This window comes from Miscanthus floridulus, chromosome 13 (genome assembly GCF_019320115.1).
Source record: "Miscanthus floridulus cultivar M001 chromosome 13, ASM1932011v1, whole genome shotgun sequence".
NCBI lineage: Eukaryota > Viridiplantae > Streptophyta > Magnoliopsida > Poales > Poaceae > Miscanthus > Miscanthus floridulus.
In genome coordinates this window covers 20,795,094-20,821,784 of record NC_089592.1, presented here as the reverse complement: position 1 = coordinate 20,821,784, position 26,691 = coordinate 20,795,094, and the positions used below count along the sequence as shown (strand labels likewise).

Below are 26,691 nucleotides of genomic sequence, written 5' to 3'. Positions count from 1 at the left end.
CCAATCTTGATCTTGTTTGTACACCTCTTGATATATCTCCAATTATAGAGTCCAAAGGATGATCTCTTGAAATATTTGTTGGTTGAAGCACTTGAACTTGATTGCTTGCACTTGGTTGGTCATTTGGTTGAGATGATAAACTAGCCACTTGTTGATATTTCACTTGAGCATCACTTGTATTAGCTTGATTTTGATCATGAGAACCACTAGCTTGCACATTTGAGTTAGAGAGCACTTGATTCTTGTCATCTTCAAGATCAATCACCTCTCTAGGCCTTATATCACTAATGTCTATGTTCTTCATTGCATTGACCAATTGAGTGTCTTTCACATCATCTAGATTCTCATCTTCCTCTTAGAAACCATTGGTTTCATCAAATTTCACATCATGAACCTCCTCAAGAGTACCACTAGCCAAATTCCAAACTCTATATGCCTTGCTTGTAGTGGAGTAACCAAACAAAGCCTTCATCACATTTCTTCTCAAACTTGCTCAATCTAGTGCCTTTCTTCAAAATGTAGCATTTGCAATAAAAAACCCGAAAGTATACAATATTTGGCTTTCTTCCATTCAAGAGCTCATATGGTGTCTTCTCCATCATGGGGTGACAATAGAGGTGGTTGCTATAGTAGCAAGCCATGTTGATTCCTTCGGCCCAAAATGAATGACTCACATTGTACTCACTCAATATTGATCTTGCCATGTCAATCAAAATTCTATTCTTTCTCTCAACAAAGACATTTGATTGTGGAGTGTACTTGGCCGAGAATTGATGTTTAATTCCAAACTCATCACATAGCTCATCAATTCTAGTATTCTTGAACTCACTACCATTGTCACTTCTCACTTTCTTGATGGTTTCAAACTCATTGTGAATTCTCTTGATGAATGTCTTGAAGGTTGCAAACACATCACTCTTATCAATAAGAAAGACTACCCATGTATATCTTATAAAATCATCCACTATCACAAATCCATATTTGTTTCTACCAATGCTAGTGTATGTGGTTGGTCCAAACAAGTCTATGTGCAACAACTTAAATGCCTTAGATATGCATCATGCTCTTCATAGGATGTGTGTTACCAACTTACTTTCTGGCTTGACATGCACTACATAGCTTATCCTTCTCAAATGTGACATAAGCCTCTAACTAGACATGCTTAATCAACTTGTTCAATTGTTTCATTCTAACATGACCAAGCCTTCTATGGCATAACCAACCCATGCTAGACTTAGTGAGCAAACATGTTGACAATTGAGCTTCTCTAGCATTGAAATCAACCAAGTATAGATTCTTATATCTAAATCCTTTGAATATCAAGTTGGATCCATCTACACTTATGATCTCTACATCATCCACACCAAATATGCACTTGAAACCAAGATCACACAATTGAGCTACCGACAATAGGTTGAAGTTCAAGCTCTCTACTAGTAGCACATTGGAAATGCTCAAGTCATTGGATATTGCAATCTTACCAAGTCCTTTGACCTTGCCTTTGCCATTATCACCAAATGTTATGCTATCAACCCCATTGCTATCATTTGTGTTGATTGAATTGAACATTCTTGAATCACCAGTCATGTATTGTGTGCACCCACTATCAAGCATCCAATGCCTTTCTCTGGTTTTATAATTGAGCTACAAAAGAAGATCAATTCCTTTTAGGTACCCAAACTTGCTTGGGTCCTTAAAGGTTAGTCACTAAGCTCTTTGGTACCCAAATGGCCTTCTTCTTTGGGCCCACAATTGGTGCACCAATGAACTTAGCCTTCACACCATTGGCACCCTTGGTAAGCAAATAACGAGAATCAAACTTAATTGAGGATACATTAGCATGTGATTTCTTGTTCTTGCAATTATGCTCTTTGTGATCAACTTGCTTGCAACTAGTGCAAAATCGACCATTGTTCTTCACAAAACTAGTCTTGTAAGGAGCAAAGGTTGCCTTGCCTTTCTTAGGGGTATAGCCCAATACCTCTTTGTAGAGAGATGCTCTTTGGCTACCGAAGCACATAATCAAGCGATCCTCACCACCATAGGCTTTGCCTAAGGTGCGAGTGAGCTCGTTGACCTCCTTCTTGAGGGTCTTATTCTCAACCATTAGTGAGGCATCATAAGTGAAACCATTACTAGTAGATGAGGTAGAAGTGGAAGTGCTACAAGAAGGGTTAGTAGAGGAAACAATGATAGGCTCAAAGAAAGATTCAATGATTAGATGACATGTAGAGCCCACATCACATGTCACAATGACCTCCTTCTTCTTGGCTTGCTTGAGGAGAGAGGAGTGAGCCTTTTCAAGCTTAGTGTGAGCATTGCCAAGCTCCTCATGGTCTTCTTTAGACTCTCATGAGAAGCATTGAGCTCATCAAAGGATTACTCAAGAGATTTGACCCTCTTGCGCAATTCTTTGCACTCATTTCTCTCCATCTCAAAGCAAGTATGGACTTGCTCCAACATGTCCATGAGCTCCTCCTTTGTGTACTCCTCCTCCTCCTCATCACTCCTACAATCATCACTTTCACAATCATTGTTATGGCTGACATCATATTTTATCTTGGTAGGCTTTGCCATGAGGCAAGTCAATGGAGTGTCGAAGATGGAAGGCTTGTTGTTGATGGCGATGCTTACTAGTGCCTTCTTGGGAGATTTCTTGTTATCATCACTAGAATCATCATCATCTAAAGAGCCATCACTATCCCATGTAACCACATAGCCTCCACCCTTCTTCTTCTTCTTGAATGTCATCTTCTTCTCCTTCTTTTCCTTCTTTTCTTTCTTTTCCTTCTTCTTCTTAACCTCATCATTGTCACTATTGTAGGGACAATCCGCTACAATGTGATCCTTGCTCTTGTATTTGTAGCATCTTCTCACATACTCCTTGTTGTGATCTCTTCTCTTCCTTGCACCATAGCCCTTCTTCATGAATTTGCCCATCTTGCGCACAAAGAGAGCCATGGATTCATTATCAATGTCACTAGCATCTTCATCATCACTTGATTCTTGTTTCTTGCACTTTCCCTTGTTCCTAGATGATGAACTAGCCTTGAATGCTACACTCTTCTTCTTCTTCTTCTTCTTGTCTTCATCCTCCTTCTCATCTTTGTCAACCCCCTTCATTTCCACAAGGTATGTCTCTTGTGTCATGACATCGTCTAGTACTTAGTTAGGGGTTAAGTGCTTCAATCCTCCTCTAATGATGACCAATCTCAATGTCTCAAATCTTGGAGGTAAGCACATCAAGAACCGATAAGAAACATCATCATCATTGATCTTCTCACCCAAAGCCTTCAAGTCATTGACAATTACTTGCAATCTATGGAACATCTCCGGAATGCTCTCATCATCCTTCATCTTGAAGCTTGTCAATATGTCCTTGAGGATGTACAACTTGGTGCTCTTGACCGCCGGTGTGCCCTCATATGTTTCTTCCAATCTCTTCTACACCTCACTAGCTATTTTATAATTCTTGATTTTGCTCAAACACCTTGGAATCAATGGCATTGTAGATGGTGTTGAGAGCCATTGTATTGCATTGCTTGTTTGCCCTATCTTGGTTGGTGGGATTGTTGGGATCAAGAATCACATAATCACTCTCAGTTACGTCCCACACTTGATCATTGATTGAACCAAGATACATCTTCATTTTTCTCTTCCAATAATCATAGCATGTGCCATCAAAGAATGGTGGTTTGTCCCCCACATGGTTGAACACAACTTGAGCCATCTTTTGACACCGAGGTTGTTAAGCCTTAAATCAAATGGTGACCATGGCTCTCATACCACTTGAAAGGTCCTAATATGGCTAGAGGAGGGTGAATAACCTATTAAAACTCTACAAAATCACTAGAGCAATTTGTTAGTACGCTAAACGGCGAAATGCAATTTTGCTCTAGCTCTACAAGGGTTGCAAGCCACATACCCAACAATTCTAGTTGCTATGATCACTAATTCACACAGAAGCCTAGGTTGCTACTTGCTAAGCTAGTGAGCTCTCAAAGACTAACTAAAGAGCCTCACTAACCAAACTAACAAGCATTCACAACTTGCTACACTAAAGAGCTTGACACTAGGCAAGAATGTAAAGAAATTAATAGAAGGGAGAGTAGGTTGATTTTACCACCATGGCAAGTGTGATGAACCAATCAATATGAATGCCAATCAATCACTGGGAGAAATCTAATCACAAGATAACACGCGATTTTTCTCCCAAGGTTCACGTGCTTGCCGACACGCTAGTCCCCATTGTGTCGACCAACACTTGGTGGTTCGGTGGCTAATAGGTGTTTCACAAACCTATTTCAACAAATGGATGCCACAAGAACCTACCCACAAGTGAGGTAACTTAATGACTTGAGCAATCCACTAGAGTTATCTTTCGGCGCTCCATTGGGGAAGGCACAAGATCCCTCACAAATCACCGGGAGACGGCCATGAACAATCACCAACTTGTGCCGATGCTCCTCCGCTGCTCCAAGCCATTTAGGTGGCAGCAGCCACCAAGAGTAACAAGAAGTCCGGCCACAATGATCCCCAAGTGCCACTAGATGCAATCACTCAAGTAAATGCACTAGGAATCACTCCCAATCTAACTATAATGATGAATCAATGATGGAGATGAGTGGAAGGTGTTTGCTTAGGCTCACAAGGATGTCAAGGATGTCAAAGTGCCAAGAGACTAAGCCCCAAGCTGGCCAAGGTCTATTTATAGACCCTCTCAAACAAATAGAGCCGTTGTTCTATGCAGGTGTGACTGGACGCACCTAACTAGATGCACCCTAGCGTCTGGTCAGCAGCGTTCGATCAGCCCTGGCCATCCATGTGTCCCACTATTTAATGTGCGCCGCTGATCTCCAATGGTCTAGTGACTCAGTGCAATGGCTAAGTCACGACCGAAGGCGCGGTCAACGAGACCGAACACGCCTTCACTGAGTCTGCTCATGCATGCCTCCGCACCACCGGGCCGCTTACCTGACGCACCATGACCGGACGCCCATAGTGGTGGAGTCCAATCAACTCTAGTAAGCACACCAAGAAGGTTTTTCAAGAGCGCACGCGTCAGGTCGATACCGACCAAACGTAGCTCCGAGTTTGATCACCTCTGCGCCGCAAGCCAAGCCCCAGCGCCCCTATGTCACCGTAAATCATGTGCGACCTGACACAACCCCTGCACGTCTAGTCACGTAGCTTTTCCTGCGTCCGATCGCCACCTCGCACTACGCCTCCTCTGGACCAAGTGACTAGACGTAGCTCCCACGTCTGATCCCTACGTCCGGGCGCACTTTGGCCCTCTCAACCAAGGGTTGCACCACCTGGGTACACTGACCGGATATGCCCGGTGTGAGTCTGGTCACCCCGGCGCCAGAGTCTGGTCTAGTACCTTCACCTCCTTTTCTTTTTCTAACTCCTCAACCGCTTCACCCTTGCTTCTAAGTTGCTAACCACAAAGTGTGTAACTTGTGTGCACGTGTGTTAGCATTTTTCCAAGCATTTTCAAGGGTCAATTGTAAGCACACTAGGTACCTAATGCATATGCAAGAATCATATCACCTAGTGGCACTCGATAACTGCTTAGCCAAAGATTTCTCCTCTTCGTAGTATGGCTATCGATCCTATACACACTCACATCCTCTATGGTGTCTTGAGTGCCAAAACAAAAACCTATTTGATACCTTTGCCTTAATCTCCTTGGTTTTTGTTTTTCTCTTTCTTCTCCAAGTCAGAGCACTTAATCATCTCTTTTGTGGCTATCACCTTCACCATGACCATCATCTAGCTCCACCACTCGGATTGGACTACCTTATCTAATTCACACACATAGATCAAAGGTTAGTCCTAGGATTTCATCAATTTTCAAAAACCAAACTAGGCTTTCAATCACCCCCTTTTTGGTAATTGATGACAATCCTTCACAAAGATATTCAATAAAATCTTTTTGGATTAATGTTGCTTGCCCAAGCATTTTACCATGTATAAAGAATATGGACAAGTTTTATAAACCTAAATTGGTAGCATTAGCTCCCCATATATATGTGCTAAGAGTTTGGATTTGAAAGCTTGCACATATGTATAGATTTGAAGTTTAGGAGAGTAATGACTACCAATTGATGCTAAGGCGTAAAAAATGGACCTTTGAAGCATGATACCAATCGGAGTTGCCATTTGAACACCATCCTTAGCACCATGGTTTGCTAGATACCACTTGAAAATCACAAATACTAGATACCCCATGAGATCAATGTTATATACAAGGCTCTAGTACCACTTGTAAGAACAATTCAAGAGTCTAGCTATCCTATGCATGCGATTTTTTTCATTTCATCAATCATTTTCTATGATCTAGCATACACCACACAAGCATTGATATGAAATTTAAAAACTTGATCCATACAAGCAAACATATGTAATGCACATACAAATGCAACATACAAGTTTATGAGCTTGCTCCACCTACTTGTGTGCTTTGAATTTTAATTGATCTTCTTACAATGTCATTTCATTTGTTTGCTCCCCCTATCTTACTATCTTTGTGACTTTCTCTCCCCCTTTGGCATCAAATACCACAAAAGGTGAGCTTAGATTATAGATAGGTTGGGGTGAAACCATGTTAAGTGAGGATCATTTTTCCAAATTTGGTTCAATCTAGATCACTTGCAAAAGATATTTAACTTAGTTTGATCCAAGGATAAGCTTCTTCACACCTCGTTTCAAGGGTTATCTTGACCATGTTGAGTTAAACACTTATTACTTATTTTCTAGATTAAACACTAGGTCCACAAGCCCAAAAACATGCCATATGCTACCACTAGATCAATTCAAACATAAAAGCATTATGGTACCATAGAAGCATCAAATTCATTTGATTTCCATAAATGATCCTATGACATGTGAGGAATGACTAGATACACTAAACATGTCCTTAGCAAAGTATGAATGACATGTCAATCAATTTTACCTTGCTTTGCTCGAAGGAGAGGCATGCCATATAACGGGGGTGCATCAACACATATTCGAGAAGTAAAGTATGTTCAATTCATTACTTAGCTTGCAAAACCTCTTCTCATCAAGTGGCTTGGTGAATATATCGGTAATTTGATCTGCGGTGCCCACACCCTCAATGCAAATGTCCCCATTTTGTTGGTGATCTCTTATGAAATGATGGCGAACATCTTTGTGCTTTGTTCTTGATTGTTGAACCAGGTTGTTTGTGAGCTTCTCCTGCGTTCGTTCACCACCTAGCACTGCGCGTCCTCTGGACCAAGTGACCAGACGTAGCTCCCGCATCCGATCCCTGCGTCTGATCACACTTTGGCCCTCTTGGCCAAGTGTTGGGCATCCTGGGTACACTGACCGGACGCGCCCGGGGTGAGTGCGGTCACCCGGGTGCCAGAGTCCGATCGAGTACCTTCACCTCCTTTTCTTTTTCTAACTCCTCAACCGTTTCACCCTTACTTCCAAGTAGTTAACCATAGAGTGTGTAACTTGTGTGCACGTATGTTAGCATTTTTCCAAGTATTTTTCAAGGGTCAATTGTTAGCACACTAGGTCCCTAATGCATATGCAAGAATTATGTCACCTAGTGGCACTCGATAACCACTTAGCCAAAGATTTCCCTTCTTCATAGTATGGCTATCGATCCTAAACACACTCACACCCTTTATGGTGTCTTGAGTGCCAAAATAAAAACCTATTTGATACATTTGTCTTGATCTCCTTGGTTTTGTTTTTCTTTCTTTTTTCCAAGTTGGAGCACTTAATCATCTCTTTTGTGGCCATCACCTTCACCATGAACATCATCTAGCTCCATCACTCGGATTGGACTACCTTATCTAATTCACACACTTAGATCAAAAGTTAGTCCTAGGGTTTCATCAATTATCCAAAACCAAACTAGGGCTTTCAGAGACCCCACACACGTGTGACAGGTCACGAGATTTTTTGCATGAAAAATGTAGAGCGCACAACCATCGGGGCTCAAACCTGCGACCTCAGCATTTGTGTGGTCCTCCTCTAACCAATCTAGCCATGAGACGATTGCGCCCATTTAGGATATTTGTGCTTCTTATTTTATCTTTATTCAATTTTAAAATGAGTATTTGGGACCCTAAACGAATTCAAATGAAAAAGTTGTCAACTATAAAGTTTTATAACTTTTAGAGATCTACTACATTGCTTTTGGTTATTTCTCCGTCCGAGGTCCCGTGAAGAATTTGAATTTCAAATGTGATAAACTCAAACATAATTTTTAATGGACATATGATTTCAAATGAAAAATTGTCAACTACAAAGTTTTATAATTTTTTGGGGTCTACACAACTTTCGATTTGGTCGTTGATCTCTTTTCAAGGTTGTTTGAAAAATTCAAATTTCAAATGTAAGGAAATTCAAACGTAACTTTCCTCGAATCGATGATTTCAAATGAAAAATTTGTCAACTATAAATTTGTACAACTTTTCGAGATCTACAACTTTTGTTTTGGTCATTTCTCCATCCGAGGCTGTTTGAAAAATTTAAAGTTTAGAGGTGAGAAATTTAAATGTAATTTTCCTTGAATAGATGATTTCAAATAAAAAAGTTGTCAACTAGAAAGTTGTACAATGTTTTGAGATATACTACTTTTATTTTAGTCATTTCTCCATCAGAGATTGTTTGAAATATCCAAATTTTAATACTTAATTTTACTATTGGGCATCCACTTTTAGAGGCGGTTCTAGATCTAGCCGTAATTTATAGAGGGGGCTTGATCTAGAGCCATCCTACAAATAGGGGCTATTTATAGAGGCGGCTGAAAATACAGTCACCCTTATAAATGCATTTATAGAGACATCTTGTTTTGGGAACTATTTTTAAAAGTGATTTTGGATTGTGCTGCCCCTAAAAAAGAGACCTCTCTATGAATGCTTTTTGTAGTAGAGATAGGCCACTATTTAATTCTTGGAAACACAAAATTTTGAGGCATACTCTCATTCACCCTCCTCTAGTCCATAGTCCCATGTTCCAGTCCTTGTGATATAATCATACGATCATGATTTATACATGGTACAAGGAAAGGACCCAATTTATGTATAACTACTAGCTAGTACTCCTTCTGTCAAAAAGAAAGCAATTATGGGATCTGTGGTAGTCAAACTAACTTAAATTTGATTAAATTTATACTAAATTATATTAGCATTTATGTCGGGTTCATAAACCTAGGGTCCCTCATGGACCTGCTTCCCAGCAAAAAGCTCGGCCCAGCAGACGACGTTGCGAATGATGCGCAACTCCTGGGCCAGCCCAAAAACCTAATGACAGGCCAGAATGGTGATCCAATCTCTGACCGGAAGGCCTGGCCAAGGAGGAATGGCGCTCGCTTCCGACTCTGTCCCGCCTCTCTAACCGGAAGGCCATGCTTCCGACTCTGGCCCGCCTCTCCGACCGAAAGGCCTGGCCAACAACGCTTCCGACTCCGACCCACGTCTCCCACTGGGGATACACCGAACCTTTGCTTATAGCTCTTCTCCGACTGGCACAGTCAGAGCTGATTGGGACCAACTGACCGGGGACGTCCGCTCGATGAGGACCAAGAAACGGACAGAGCAAGTAAAGCAGGATGCTCAAGTCAAACCACAAAACCAAGGACCATACCCTGTACACCTGCAGGACAGTACCAACATGACATGTCAGAAGGGTGCCCTACAACCTTCCAAGCATGTCAGAACCCAAGCAGTGTTGTGGGCACCGATGATTTGCCCTACAGTGTTGTGGGTGCCATCAATTCCCATACTAGGTAAACACGGTAAAAACCCCCCACATGCCTCTAGGCATCGACAATATTGTGGGTGGCGTCATTTGCCACACATGGTGAATACGGTAAAACCTCTGACATGTGTCTGACTCAAACAGCGTTATGGGTGCCTACCATCATCTTGTACCCGATGGCGTGGGCAACAAGACTTAGTATCATATGAACTCTCACTCTCTCTCTCTCACCTGTAAAGGTCGTCCCCTTCATCTATAAAAGGGGATGCACTCTCTCCCAATGGGGAATGATCTGAATGACCAAGGATTCCAACGAACAATAGATGTTCGAACACTTAGCACATAGTGGAGCTCCCATCACTCTCGGCCCTTCAGACCAGAGTCCGACTGGACCTCTTGCACCCCCCTTCTTACTCTCTTCCATTTGTAACCCCACAACAAACTTTGAGCACCTGGGCTTAGGAATAGTCACTGACCGACTCAAACTGGATGTAGGGCACGTTGCCTGAACCAGTGTAAACCCTATGTCATTGAGTGCTAGGCCACATCCGATCACAACGTATGGCAAAACTACAAATATTTATGTGTTGGTCACTTTCTGCACCGATAATTGGCGCCGTTTGTGGGGAAGACGCTATACTTTCACGCTTTTGGTCATCGGATGGCCCACTTTTCTACCATCCTCGCCGTGGCGGACTCAAGCGATATGACTTGCTTCGGCTCACTAGAGTTTCCTGCACTCCCACCTATTGGGACATGGGTTCCACTATCTTCGAGTTGTCCCAGACCTTCCTCTTCGGAAGCCTAGACTTCATCACCGACTGGCTTAGCGTGCTACACCTCCACGAGGAGGCACTTGTTCCGGCACCCATCAGAGGAGGCGCGTCCTCCATCAGCTCTAGGACACCCAACAACTTCAACGGTGAGGCGCGTGTGCTTCGTTCTGAGCATACGCTCTGCTCAAACCCCACTATGAGTAATGTACGTACTGTTATTTACTCGCTATTTACTGTCTTTCGCCAATTCTCTGGAGGGATCCTATTGTCCCTACCGTGACCGCCATGTGATCGGTTCCCCTATGGCCTCGCATCCCCTACGGATGCGTATGCTTAGGGGCTCCAAAGGATGCTGGTGCCGCACCCTCTCACATCCGAATTCGTGGGGATGGCGAGCTACGCTCCTACCTCTTTTCACAACCTCATAGACGATGATGTTGAGAGCGACGACTCTAGCATCGGTGATGTCATGGCACCTAGCCACCCTATGTCCTAGGAGTGCACTATGGTGGACTCTCTAGGACAGCCACCGGTGGTGGTGGAGTCTCTACAGACCCACACCCCTCTGGACCCTTATGCGGATGCCCTCGCGTGTGCCTAGGCACACAGCGAGGAGCTACGACAAAGGTGGTAGAACCAGCCACCACCTGTGCTGGCACGCTCGGCGCACCATGATGCACCCTGTGCGCGTAACTCAGCGAGCGGCGCCCGGGGTCACGCCCGCCAGGTCCAGCGCAACAACATGGATGGGGAGAACGATCCCCCATAGTTTGCTCGGGCTGGCCAGAACATCACCGCCGCAGTGATGCTTCTGCACGACCTTCCCGAGCTAGACGACCTCCAGGAACAGGTGATCCACCGGAACCTCCGGGCACTAGTGGAGTCTGCCACCGTTCAACAAACGGAAAGCTCCGTGTCGCGCCACCGACTCGCGGCCTCTCTCCCCACCATGGGTGCGAGGACACACCAGACGCATCGCTCCATCCGCTTGCCTCTATAGCTGTCGGGCATGGAACTTGAGGGCACAGCTATGCCACAGCCTGACCTGGCACCCGCTCCACACCGGCTGCCTGTGCATGAATGCCTCGGGCCAAACCAAGATGCTCACAGCATCATCAGCAACCGGCGTCAGGCACGGCATGATGATGACATCCATCGGGCGGTGGTGAGAGCAGATGACATGGGCTCCGGTAGGACCCTTGAGGGGACTGGTGAAATGCACCCTAGGCGTGGTCACCGACCGAATGACCGGAGTCCCAGCCCGGATGGCCCGAGACCATGGGCCTTTGGTCGGTGCATCCAAAGAGCGCCATTCCCATAGTGCTTCTGACCACCGACCAACATCGCCAAATATACCGAGGAGACGAATCCTGGTATAAGGCTCGAAGTCTTTTGGCTTGCCTGCCGAGCTGGAGGAGTGGATGATGATCACTTCATCATTCAGTACCTCCCCATCTGTGTGGGGAAACATGTTCGAGCATGGCTCAAATTCCTCCCGCACGATAGCATCCGTGACTGGTCGGACCTTAAGAGGATCTTCGTCGGGAAGTTCTAGGGGACGTATGTCTGCCCTAGAAACTCCTAGGACCTCAAGAGCTACCAGCAAAATCCCAGTGAGTCCCTACGGCATTACATCCGTAGGTTCTCAAAGCGGTGCAACTCCCTACCCGATGTCATTGACACGGACATCATCGGTGCATGCCTCTCCAAGACAACCTACGAGTCCTTGATCCACAAGCTTGGCTGCCTGAAACCCCAAACCACCCGCGACCTACTCGACATAGCCATGAACCACGCCTCCAGCGAAGAGGCAGTTAGAGCAGTCTTCAACGGAGGATGGGACAAAGGCAAGGCCAAGCACAAGGACCAAGACGAGGGCTCCTCCACGTAGAGGGGCAAAAAGAACAAGAATGATCAACACCGACCGGCCAACTCCACGTTGGTCGCCACAGCTGATCGCACAAGCAAGCAGCCCCAGCAGGGCCTGCCTATCCACTTCGGCAAGCTCATGGATAGCCCCTACGCTAACCACGCTTACCCCCATCAAACACCTCTATAAGGACTGCGAGCTCCTCAAGCACTTCCTGCAACAGGCCAGCGGGCCAAAAAGAAGGAAAGGGCAAGGAGGCAACAACCAAGAAGGGAGGCACGATGAGCAAGGATGGGGATGGCTTCCCCAACCCCAAGGAATGCATCATGATCTTCGGGGGATCCGATGCCATCTGCTCCAAGCGCCAGCACAAAGTGCGCTATCGAGAGGCGTGCGTCACTGAAACGACCGTCCCCTCCTTCTTTTGCTGGTCGAAATCTCCGATCACTTTCGATCAGAGGGACCATCCATCCCACGTCGCTAGAGGGACCATCCCTACCAAGGTGCTGATGGACGAAGGCAGTGGCCTCAACATTCTCTACGTCGACACCCTCGACGCCATGAGCATCCCCCAGTCGGAGCTCCGATCGACGAGCACTCCCTTCCACGGCGTGATCCCAGGAGCGCAGGCATACTGTTGGCACAAAAATTCATCTTGTGCTGGGCACACGAGCAAGCCAGAAGGGTCTGCTTGATGGAGCTAGAGATCCGCCTTGCTTCAACACAGGGATGATCAATCCTACGTACTCCTCATGAGACGTGCCAGTCAATTTGACCCTTGTTTACACCAAAATTTGGAAGAAGAATTGTAGGGGCTCAAAAGCTCCCAAGATCATGTTATCAAGGAATTGGTTGCATGAAGGTCGGTATCAACTGATTCGAATGCAACACTGGAATTGGCTTTCTTTAGATAGCGCCAGCAGATAACGACAAAAGCTACGATCGGCGCTGGGAAAAAACATGTTGGACTCTACAAAAAGGGAAAAATTAGGGTCTAAGTTATCTTAAATTTGGAATGTCTTCTCTTAGGCCAAAAATTGTGATGAGTCGTGCTTAAGTAGGAATCATGCGTAGGTTCCGGGTATAAATATTAGACCCCGGCTATTGTAAAGGACACACAATCAATCAAATACAAGTTACTTACTTTTTCGGCTCTAGCCACCCCTTAGGAGTAGGAGTAGAGTAGATCTCGGTGAGTTCTTCAGCGAGCAGGGCTATATCAGTCCGGCCGACCTCTGGCTTGTCTGTAAGTACCGTCATGGCTTATACTTCTGTTCATACGACTACATCAATCAGGTCCACCTCCACTGCGACTCTGGTATAAGCTAGTTATCGACTCTTGTTTAGTTCAAGTACGGCTGCATCAATCCGGTCGACCTCCACTGCTCGAACTAGATTAAGGTCAAGTTATCGGCTCTATCTAAGGGTGGCGTCCTTCGGATAGATTCATTAAGTTACCGATATTGCTTATTGCTTTCATTATTTATTTAATTACAGCAATATCACTTTGCCCGATTGGGATTGATCTAGATCGGCCTTATATCCTGTTTAATCCATCATTTATTAATCTAAACCGATCTAATCTGCACTTTAAACGATGAGTTATGTTTTATCAGCTGTTTTATGTCAATCTTGATCGTGCATAGTGTGCGGTTAAGGCATGTCTGGTCTGGAATAGATCTATTGGCTAACGAAAACCGTTCCATGGCCTGTTATCACGGCCTATGTGATTCTGCCTCACACCCCACTGTTAGCACCGTGGAGTGGGGATCGTTACTTGGTAGATCTATTCCTGATAGGGCATGACCTTAACTGTGCGTTATGCCTGAATCGGCTATTTTAGCCGATATCGAGTGCTTTCACATATGAAGTTCACGTCATGAGACCATTGAAGTAAAGATAGGTTGAAATATGTGTTAGCCCCGTGATCTTATTATTGTATTATGGCCTACATGATTCTGCCTCATGCCCCACTGATATTAGTAATAAGTTAGGGTCATCGAATTTATCGCTGTTTCTACGGCCTGCATGATTCTGCCTCATGTCCCACTGGTCATAATGATAGATAAGATCTAATATGTTCATTAGATTTGTCTCTATTAAATGGTTAAATGATGATGAGCTGCTTCTTTTATATAAAAAGGGATTCAGTTACTTGCAGTCATTGGCTTAGCATAAAGTGATTATTGTTGATATCCTATTGTCATTGACTAATATTTGTCTAAATAACGATATTCATCCTAAATGATAACCGATTTTCTTTCTACAACCCCATGAGCTTTAACTGATTTATTCTTATGAGTATGCTGGAATCGACTATTTAGTCGATTTCCTTCCACATCGTCTCTCAGAGCCGCACATTCGGGACTGTCTGACAACACCGGCTGTTCCACCTTAAATTACTAATTAGCTTTCTCTCCTTGTCAATTGTAGGGTTAAATTGACTGGCACGTCTCTGGAGGAGTGCGCAGGATCGATAATCCCTATGTTAAAGCTAGGCGGATCTCTAGCTCCATCGAGCGGACCCTTTTGGCTTGCTCATGTGCCCCATCATGGGACAAAATTTTGTGCCAACACATGTTCTGGCACGCCTGGTGGGACCCCACAATCGTCATGGTGGTTTACAACAACAATGACATCCTTGTGGTACATTACGAAGACTTACCTGATGGAGATGAAGATGTCATCGACAAAGCTATAGAAGAATTTCAGAACAAGTGTTTGTTGTCCTACACCAAAACACGTGACAATACAATTGTTCAGAAATATCCACTACCCAGAGTTCCGTTGCATGGGCAGACAGATGCAGATGAAACTGAAGACAGACGTTTCTTCATGGAAGCTATAAATAAATCTATCCATGATGCCATATCGAACCATAATGAAATTTTCTGGAATACATTCCACAACACCATGAAAGAGGTGTTTCATGGGTTTCCAGTTGATTAGGTTGGACTGACTTATTACAACATTCCACATCCATCGACTCAAGGGACTAATCAAACCGGTACCAGCCATCAAGAAGCAGCACCAGCTGGTAATGATGATGTCCAGGCCGTTCTGAGTTCATCTGAGCAAGTTCAAGGTGTTACTACAAATCAGATATAGTATAATCCTAGATCGTCAGTGCAGCATGTGCAATAGCCGGCAGGGCATGGTCAAAACCAGGTGATTAATTTTGGCATATCAGGCCACATACCGTCGTCGGCTCAAAAAATAGCACCATCAATTCAAAGGATCTATAGAGATATAGATCCTAATGTCTATAACCAGAGACTTCAAGCAGCAAATCAGCAAATGACCTAGCAGATAGAGATTACACAAGGGTATCATTATGGCACAGATTATAACACCCTTCACATGATTCTGAATCTAGGGTATCAAGGCACATGAGATTTCAATCCACAGATGGGTTAGCAAGTGCAGAGGAATCCAAATTCACATGCTGACAAGTTGTTGCTAAATGTGACCAAGATGATGAAGAATCAGTTCGGTTTGAAGCCAAAAGGGTTGACCTTCTCGTACAAATGCCCATATCTAGAATGGTATGATTTGGTCGCTCTTCCTACAAATTACAGGCTCCTAGAGTTTGCTAAGTTCACTGGCCAAGACAGCACAAGCACAATAGAACATGTCAGGGTGAAGCATCCATTGAAGAGGCCCATTGAGTTCATTTCTTCTCCTTGTCCCTATCGGGGCCAGCCTTCACTTGGTTTTCATCACTGCCAGTCAACTCCATTGCCAACTGGGCTGACCTAGAAAAAAATTTCATACATATTTTTATACTGGGACTGGAGAAAAGAAGATTACCGATTTGACAACTATAAGGCAGAAAACTAACGATTCGAGCACTGAGTTTCTTCAGAGGTTCCAAAAAACTAGAAATTTGTGCTTCTCATTAAATTTGGCTGATGATCAGATAGCCGGTTTGGCCGTTCAAGGGATGCTACCAACATGGAAAGAAAAGCTGTTGGGACAAGAATTTGACAACTTGGGTCAATTGGCTCAACGAGTGGTGGCGCTCAATAGCCAATTCTAGAGTATGCGGAGAGATACCCGATTCCAGAAGAGTACCACAGTGGCCGAAGCTTATAATCCATATTCGGTCAATGACGGCTATGAAGATGAGGAAGAAGAGGTTGCCGTGGCTGAATGAAATTGGGGCAAAAAGACAGTAATGGTACCAAATCCTTGGGGAAGAGGAGTCGAGGAGAGCTATGACTTTGATGTCACAAAATCAGATAAGCTCTTCGATTTCTTGCTTGAGAAGGGACAGATCAAGTTGCCCGATAATCATGTTATGTTGCCCCCTGATCAGTTGAAGAATAAGAAGTTCTACCAGTTCCATAATGCTACTTCTCATTCCACTAATGAATGTAGAATTTTCCGGCAGCATATACAGAGGGCTATTCAGCTAGGAAGACTCAAATTTGATACGCCACAGAAAATGAAAGTTGATGATAATCCTTTCCCAGGAGATCAAAGCATGGTCGATGCTAAGTTGCTCAAAAGAAAGACTAAAGTCCTAACATCAACCAAATCAAGAGAAGCTAGAATAGTCAATCCTGAGATGCAAATATCGGCTGACAAGTACAGAGAAATTAGAAGATGTCGTGACAAGTGAAAGAGCCGATATGAGCAGGGAGAAACGTCAAAAGATAGGGCAACAAAGCCGCGAGTTACATCTTGAATTCTATTGAATAAATAGCAGTGGCATCAGGAAAAGAATTATCAACGTTGGTTAGAAAAGCAAGAATACCAGCATCAACAGGAAAAAGAGCGGTATGAAAGAAAGCAAACTAAATCACATTGGAATTGTTCTTTCTTCAGACATTGCTGGAATGAAGGTTTGAAGTTGCCTACCAGGAATAACTGTCCAGAGTGCAGCGATCAATATTGGGAGTTTAGGCAATCTCAAGCCAACCACCAGTCTATCCATGCTCAAGATACATATCATCATAATAACATGGATCGGCGCTTAAAAAATGGAAGTGTTCATAATCGGCTTGGAAAAAGAGTTGTTGATCAAAATTGGGTTGATTATGAAGAAGAAAGTAATGAGAGGGAATATGTTGGATAGGAGGGCCAATGGTATCCAGGAGGTTTGACAAGAAGCCAGAAGAGAAGGGTGCAACGCCTAAGGAATAGAGAGTTGGAACAGGCTCAGGCATCCAGTAAACCTCAAGTATGGCGTGCTAAGCAAACAACCGATAGAAGGCAACCATCGGCTAATATTCAAATGACTTTCTTGTTGCCATCAGAGTTCAGAGCTCCAGAAGATCAAGAAGTTTATTCAGATTTTGATGAATCAGAGTATGAGGAGATAGTTGCCAAGTTGACGGTTATACAACAAGCAATATTTAATAAACCAGTCAAGCATCGGCACCTAAAAGCTTTATATGTGAAAGGTTTTGTTGATGGGAAGCCAATGAACGAGATGTTGGTGGATGAAGGTGCTTCTATCAATCTCATGCCTTACACCACTTTTTGTAAACTTGACAAGGGACTAGGAGATCTGATTGAGACTGACATGATGCTTAAGGACTTTGGGGGTAATGCGTCTAAGACCCAGGGGGCGATGAATGTCGAACTAACAAGCGGGATTAAAACTCTGCTCACCACATTCTTCGTCATCGATGGAGAAGGGTCATACAGTTTGCTCCTTGGTCATGATTGGATTCATGCGAACTGTTGTGTTCCATCGACCATGCATCAGTGTTTGATTCAATGGCATGGAGATGATGTCAAGCTGGTTCGCGCTGACGAGTCTGTGAGTATCACAACAGCCAATTTGGTTTTTTGGGAACTAGGAGACTTTGAATGGTTTTCTGGCAAGATATGGGAAGGAGGCTTCGTTAGAGTCAATAATGAAAGCCAACAGCCGATCCAAGCAGTCGGCTTTGAAAATTTGTCTTAATGGATAATCCAATAGATGGTACAGATGGCAAACTTGGACATGGCTTCACGTCGGCCGATGAATTAGAAGAAGTAGATATTGGTTTTGGAGATAGACCTAGGCCGACGTATGTAAGTGCCAAATTGGATCCTGAGTATAAGCGAGAGTTAGTTGATTTATTAAAGGAATTTAAAGACTGTTTTGCTTGGGAATACTATGAGATGCCTAGTCTAGACCGATCAATTGTTGAACATCGGTTGCCAATCAAACCTGGATATCGGCCGTTTAAACAAGCTCCAAGGAGATTCAACCCGAACGCGCTTGATGATATTAGAAAGGAGACTAAAAGGTTACTGGAAGCAAAGTTTATCCGACCGTGCCGATATGCAGAGTGGACATCGAATGTTGTCCCTGTGTATAAGAAGAATGGAAAATTAAGAGTGTGCATCGATTTCAGGGATCTGAACAAAGCCACACCCATGAATGGTTATCCGATGCTAATAGCTGATATGTTAGTAGATGTAGCAGCTAGGCATAAGGTTATTAGCTTCATGGACGGCAATGTAGGATATAACCAAATTTTCATTGCTGAGGAAGACATAGCAAAGACCGCTTTCAGGTGCCCTGACGCAAATGGTTTATGCGAGTGGGTTGTGGTGACCTTTGGTCTAAAGAATGCCGGTGCAACTTATCAAAGGGTGATGAATTATATTTTTCATAAGTTAATCGGCAGGATTGTTGAAATCTACATTGATGATGTGATCATAAAATCCAAAGGGTACAAAGGGCATCTAGCTGATTTGCAGGAGACTCTAGAATGCACAAGAAAACATGGTCTAAAGATGAATCCTAATAAGTGTGCTTTTGGAGTTTTAGCTGGACAATTCTTGGGTTTCATGGTCCACAAGAGGAATTGAAGTTGGTCAAAAAACATAAAAACAATTGATGAGGTAGTTCCCCCAACTACTAAAACAAAGTTACAATCTCTGCTTGGTAAGATTAATTTCATCAGAAGATTAATTTCAAATTTGTTGAAAAGAATTCTGCCGTTTTCTCCCTTATTGAAGTTAAAAATGATCAAGAATTCAAGTGGGGTGACATACAACAAAAGACGTTTGAAGAGATAAAAAAATATATGAAATGTCCACCTATGCTGGTCCCTCCTCAGCAAGGTAAGCCTTTTAGGTTGTACATATCGGCTGATGACAAGACAATTGGATCAGCCTTGATGCAAGAGTTTGAAGGAAAAGTGCGAGTTGTTTTCTATCTGAGTAGAAGGCTCTTGGATCTAGAGACAAGATATTCTCCCACCGAAAAGTTATGCTTGTGTTTATATTTCTCTTGCACTAAGTTGCGACACTACTTATTATCGGCTGAATGTATGGTTGTTTCCAAGGCTGATGTGATTAAGCACATGTTATCAATGCCAATACTGAATGGGAGAGTGGGAAAGTGGATTCTCGCGTTATCAGAATTTGACTTGAAGTACAAATCGGCTAAAGCAGTCAAAGGACAAATAATGGCCGATTTTGTCACCCAGCATCATAAGCCAAGCATTGATTATGTAGAGCCGATGCCTTAGACATTATTCTTTGATGGATCATCATGCAAACAAGGTGGTGGCATTGGTATTATTATTATTTCGCCTCGGGGGGCAAGTTTTGAGTTTGCTCTTCCAACTGAACCAATGATTACCAACAACCAAGCAGAATATAAAGCTATTCTTAAGGGACTTTAACTTCTTCACGAAGTAAAGGTCAAAGCAATTGAAGTATTTGGAGATTCACAGTTAATTATTAATTAGTTGATTGGTCTATATGAGTGCAAAGAAGATACTCTGAGGGGATATTATGATGAATGTCAAAGGTTGCTAAAAGAGTTTCCTCATGTCTCTTTTCAACATATTCTGAGGGCATAGAATCAAGAAGCTAATCGTCTAGCTCAAAGCACTTCAGTTATCGAGTGATTCAAGAAGTCTTGAGTAGTGAAACCTCGAGTAATGATTGGAGAATTGAAATAGCCGACTACCTTAGGAATCCAACATGAAAAGTTACCAGAAAGCTAAGGTATAAATCGACTAAGTATATTTTACTAGATGATCAGCTATATTATAAGACAGTTGATGGGGTGTTGCTCAAATGCCTAAATCAAGAGGAAGCTAAGGTGTTGATGGGTGAGGTGCATGAAGGAATATGTGGAGCTTATCAATCGGCTTATAAGATGAAATGAATTATTCATAGAACTAGATATTTCTGGCCAAAAATATTGGAAGACTGTTTTGAATATTACAAGGGGTGCCAGGATTGTCAATATTTTGGTAATGTCCAGAAATCACCTGCATCGGCCATGAATCCAATAATCAAGCTATGGCCATTTCGAGGTTGGGGAATTGATTTAATTGGACAAAATTTTCCGCCCTCAAGCAAAGGACATAAGTTCATATTGGTAGCAACAGATTACTTCACTAAATGGGTTGAGGCAATTCCTTTGAAGATGGTAACCTCAAAGAACATGGTTGATTTTGTCAAGGAACACATTGTGTATCGTTTTGGGATTCCTTAAACTATAACTACCGATCAAGGGACAATGTTCACATCAGAAGAGTTCGAAGATTTTGCTGCCAGTATGGGAATCAAGCTACTAAATTCTTCTCCTTATTATGCTCAGGCTAATGGCTAGGCAGAGGCGTCCAATCAGATTATGATTAAGCTAATCAAGAAAAAGATTGAGGAACAGCCAAGGAAGTGGCATTCAACGCTTAATGAGGCACTATAGGCATATAGGATGACCTATCATGGATCGATTAAAATGTCGCCTTATGAACTTGTGTATGTCCATAATGCAGTTCTTCCTTGGGAAGTTTAGACTAGATCGAGGCGTGTTACATTGCAAAATGATTTGTCAGCCGAAGTCTACAAAAATCTTATGATAGATGACTTAGAGGACTTGAGTTGTTTCGGCTGCATGCTCTTGAAAATATCGAAGCCAATAAACTGAGGGTTGCAAAATATTACAATAAAAAGGTCAAGATTAAGTATTTTTCTGAAGGAGACTTGGTCTGGAAAGTGAAATTGCCGATCATGTCAAAGGACAGTAAGTTTGGCAAATGGTTACCTAATTGGGAAGGACCTTATCGGATCAAACATTATGTGCCTGGTAATGCTTATATTTTGGAAACACTAAGAGTAGAGGAAGAATTTGGTAGACCAATCAATGGAAAATATCTAAAGAAATATTACCCTAGCGTCTGGATTAATACTTGACAATCGATTTGTTCGATCGTCGGCTCTAATAGCCGATACCAGAAAGGTATCGTCTCTAGTGCAAAAATAAACCCGAAGGGGTAAAAGCCGGTACGATGTGTATCGCCTATAGGAGCAAAGCAAACACAGACAAAGTGATGCATATAATATGAAGTACAAAGCAAAGGAAAATCACTCAAGACAGAGAAATTGTTTGCTAAATATCACCTATTACAAACTACGGGCCAGAAAACACTTTGGTTACTATATCATCGGCCTAGGAAATAAAGGCTACGGAGTTGGTGGCACTGAAGAAATCCTATCGACAGAATATCGTCGACAGTCCTCTGAGGGGTATCCCATGAAGGTAGATTGATCGGCAGAGGAGCGTGAGATCAAGAACAAGAAGGCAATAGAGACACATGAGTTAGACAGGTTTAGGCCATCAGTATGACGTAATACCCTACTCTTGTGGTCTGTTGGTTTGTATTAGCTATCGTATGATATTGCGTGAGTTTGGAGGGGGTCCCTACCTGCCTTATATAGTTTGGGGAACAGGGTTACAAGTTGGTTAGATCTAAGAGATAACCAGAAAGTAATAACTGATTACAAGAATCTTGGGATCATACATATCCTAGTAGATCTCATAGTATCTTCAGGATATCTTCTAGATGTCTTGCAGAAGGTGCCGAGCAGAGTCATGTCCCGCAAGGCTTCATCTTGTGGGCTGGATCGCCCCTAGGGGCACAGCCCATATGGTCTGCCATGGGTATCCAAGGTCGTACCCCCCACAGCTAGTCCCCGAGCGCCTTGTACCCGTTGTGCGATGCCATCTTGAACTTGTCCGAGCAGGTGCGAGCAAAGCCGAGCAGTCAAACTCATGGTTCGACCACCGTAATGAGTTACCGTGCAGTTGTGAGCAGTTGCCGAACAGCGTGAACCATCAGCGAGCAGCATAACCCAAGTACGGCTTGCCATAAGTGTGAAAGGAGTTCAAGTTTAGAATCAAAATTTTCTTCACAGTGCACCAAGTGTGCCCACTTAGAATCCAAGCACAAGAAAATGAAATAACCATCCTCAGCTTCAAAGTGGCACAGAGTCTTCCTGATTAAAGCAAAAACACACTCACCGCAAGGTGAAGTGTGCCCACTTAGTCCCCGAGCCTGACAGTAGATGACATAGTCATGTGGTGCCAGGGTCAAAGTAGAAGAAAAATAAAAAACCAGCCGAGCAGGCAGCCAACCCTCGAGCATAGCCCTGTAATGAGACAAAACACATTCACCACAAGGTGAAGTGTGCCCACTTAGTCCCCGAGCCTGACAGTAGATGACGTAGTCATGTGGTGCTAGGGTCAGAAATAGAAAAACAGTAAAAAGACTAGCCGAGCAGGCAGCCAGTCCCCTAGCCATTTACATAAATATCTGAAAAACCCAATCGTGGCGAGAAAACTGGAGTAATGGTTGTACAGTAACTGTTACTGAGCCCCAATAATCAACGGCAGCGGCAAATGAGGTGATGTGGACTGTGGTTGCGTGAAAGCCCAGGTCATGGCCCATTAAACCGCATCAGAGAATTCAAAAAGGCACACATCGCGGGAATGGTTTCCCAAAAACCCTCAGATGCGAAAGGGTGGGGAAAGTGCTTTATAACTACGCCGTCGCATCCCGTGTTCATACCTTTGCCACTTACCCACTTCATCTTCATCCTCCGCCCTCGCATATCTAGATTCGCATCCACGCACGCTCCTGATGCTAGTCCCCATCCAGATCTGAGGAATGGCGCCGAAGATGAGAGCTATGAACCCGAAGAAGGCGAGCCCAAAGAAGGCAGGAGCGGGAGCCAGTCGTGACGAAGAGAGGGTGCCGTCGCACACGGGGGAGATGGAGCTCGAGAGATTGGTGGAGGCAGGCATGCTTCCTGATCATGTCACCACCGGATGGCAGCCAGCCAGCGGTGAGCCCTTTCTGATGCCCAATACTGATGAAGCTATAGTCTTCGAAGATTATTTCTGGCGTGGGTTGAGGTTCCCTGTTCATCCTTTCTTGTGTGATCTGATGGAGTTCTGGGCAATTAGTCTGTGCAATCTCCACCCCAACACCATATTACACATCTTGATCTTTATGCATTTCTGTGAGGCATTTCTAGGAGTTCTACTGCACTTCAACCTTTTTAGACACCTGTTCTGGTTGAAGAAAAAAGGCTATGGTGGGTCTAAGGTGGTCGATGGCGTATATCTGCAGCTCCGGGATGGAATGGTCAGCGAGTACATTAATGTACCATTGAACACTTCTCTGAAAGGCTAGAATGCCAAGTGGTTCTACATGAAACAGAGTCACCCTACAATCCACTGTGACGTCCACCATATCCTAGAGAACCAGAAAAGCTGGTCGGAGAAACCAAATAGTGATCACATGGAACAAGTGAGGGAGCTACTCGACCTGATTAATGGCATTGAGATTAGAGGCGAACTAGTGGCAGCGAGCTTCATAGTGTGTCGAATCTAGCCCTGCAAGCAAAGGACCTACCCGGGCTTTGACTATAGAGGTGATGACGACGGGACCCAGGAGAGGACAGAATGGTTGTCGAAAAAGACTGTCCTAGATCGGGCCACGGAGCTATTCGCTTCTAGCGCCTCATTCAGCTAGCTTAAACAGACGAGGGCCTTCAATTGTACAAATCCACCTCCTCAGGTAACCATCTTGATTGTTTGTTCTTCTCCGACATGCTGAGGGGTGATTGGCCGAGGGGCATAGACGCCCGGCCGCCGGCTCGACCTGAGGAAGAAATGGCCAGCGCTTTGTTTGAGTCCGGGGGCACTAACACTGGTCAGACAGAGAGTTTGCCCCTAGTACCAGAGAAAGTCTAGGGAAAAAGGGCAATGGCAGACAAGCCGGCCTAGAAGAAGAGGACGATGGCGGCTGCTGGTCCCCCCAAACCGGGCGGCATCTCACTTGGTGGCAATTAGACCACTCGAATGCGGAGGACCGTGGTGCTCAAGTGGTTGGATGACGACGAAACTTTGGTGACTCCTCTACCATGCACTGAAACCCCTCCACGTAGCACACATGTGGAAGAACATGCCAAAAGAGATGAAGAAGTCATCGAGCAGCAGACGATGGGAGTCCCCAAGCTGTAGACGATAGGAGTCCCTGCACAGCAGGCGGAGGAGGTCGTAGGACAATAGGTGGAGCAGAGGCCAATGGTGGAGGAAACATGACCTCCATCTGAGAGCACGGAAGTCGATCCCATGCCCGCGCCTAGGTGGCACCACCGGTTCAAGAAATTTTACCGGCAGACCAAACCGTGAGTATCGTTTCCTTGAAGTTACTTTGTGGTCGACTCCTGACTTTTGGTGCTTAATGAACTGATCTGATGTAGCGTGAAACATGCGGAGGATCCGGCCCCACCGGTCTAGAATGCCAAAGCGCCGAGGGCTAATCCCATCATGGAAATAATGCCAGCGGCTACCGTCCCAGAGCCCCTGAATGATCGGCGGCCAGAGGAGGAGTCAATCCCTGCTGCTGGCGATCTTGGCGACGATGAACGAGCATCGCTGATGATGGACAGATCGGCGGCAGTGCCTGAGGCAATAGTGGGAAACGCCGGGTCCTCGAGAGCAGAGGCTGGAGTTGTCGGCGATGGGCCAGAATCTAGAGCGATGAATCCGGTGGTGCCCGAGGGGCAAGCGGCGCCTCCTAAGGCATCGCAGGACGAGGTGGAGGAGATCGAGCACACTAAACCTCGACCCCAAGCTATTTGAATCCTTCGCAAGTGCGGCGACGAGGTAGTGGTTGTTGAAGAGGAAGACACCACTAGGGAGATGAGGAGATTGAAGACCGCCCTTGCCGGAGTGGTGAAACAAATCAAGGTTAGTACTGCATCCAGAGTGCTCATCTTTGGCATTAGAATTCGGAGTTCATCATCAGCATTGTACATTTATAGGGGATAACTTGGACTATCGAGCAGTGGCACCAACTGATAAAGAGGATGGAGCCCCTCACCGAGGAGAACAAGAAACTCAGGGAGGTAATGAACCTCTTGGAGAAGAACATCTAGAGGGCCCTACGCGAGCGAGACCTTGCAGAGTCCAATGTGTGGGACCTAGAATATCAGAGGGGGGGCCTGCCTGAGTAGTTGGCAGCTACGTCTGAGCAGCTGCAGTGCAAGTCCAAAGAGCTGGCGAGTGCCTCCACACAATTGGGATAGGCGTCCGAGCAACTTAGAAGTGTATCAGAGCAGAAAGCAGGTATGGTATATCGGCGAATGTGCTTTGTATTCCTAAACAACCATATTTTTAGCGATGACTATTGTGCTTGTAGAGCAAAACATGGAGCTAGGCCAGCTATGCCAAGCCCTTGAACAACTCCAAGAGGAGAAGGCGAAGGAGACAGGGCGAGCAGACAAAATGGCCGAGGAGTTGAACGGTAAGTACTCCCTGGTAGAAGTTAATGCTGAAGCAGTTTCCTTTCTTGATGGAACTTTGTAATGGTTGTAGACTAACATTAGAGGGTCAAAGCGCAATTCGATGTGCTAGAGCAGAATGCCCAAACCCAGAGGGACAAGTTTGACACCGTAGTTGATGGAGTCAAACTAGTGCTCGACTGTGTTGACCTGGAGGCGGCTCCTCAACCCGATGGCAGGCTGCCACGCCCAGACATCATCATCGAACAGTGCAAGACAGCGTGGGAGAGCTTCAAGAACTTCAACCATGATGCTGTTGTTATGGGCATTACTCATGCCCTTGCGGTGGTCCGGTCCCACTATCAATCTGTTGACCTTTAGGCAATAGGGGGCGAATTCGCTAAAGGGCTGAGCGAGGTGGAGACCCAGTAGCTGGAGGAAGAGGTGGATGATGCGGCAAAAAAGCTACCGACAACATCGATCTATTTAGTGAGATAAGCGGTGATGGCAAAGCTCGGTGATCTGGTCGGAGATTATCGTCTATAATTTCTAGACAATGTAGTTAGAACGCGCGATAGCGCAAAAACACTTATGTATGTGATTAATGTCATAAGGTGCATGTGTTATGCAGTTTGCTGGTATTTCGGCGAAAAAACCCTTGTAGTTTTAACCATAACGCAATTATACGTAGTATAAGTAGCGTCCGAGTAGTTGGTTTTGCTATTAACCCCCATGGCCTTGGCTAGCCCATAGTCCATAACG

At 44.5% G+C, this 26,691-nt stretch overlaps 1 protein-coding gene across 1 annotated transcript; it reads right to left on the bottom strand.

Moving 5' to 3' along the window:
* Window positions 1–2,379: 2,379 nt before the first annotated feature.
* LOC136499567 (nucleolar protein 12-like) lies at window positions 2,380–3,123 on the bottom strand. Its single transcript, XM_066495171.1, has 2 exons — window positions 2,913–3,123; window positions 2,380–2,684 (listed from the first exon to the last, which is right to left on the bottom strand). Exons 1-2 carry the CDS (start codon window positions 3,121–3,123, stop codon window positions 2,380–2,382), a joined length of 516 nt encoding a protein of 171 aa, XP_066351268.1.
* Window positions 3,124–26,691: the final 23,568 nt, after the last annotated feature.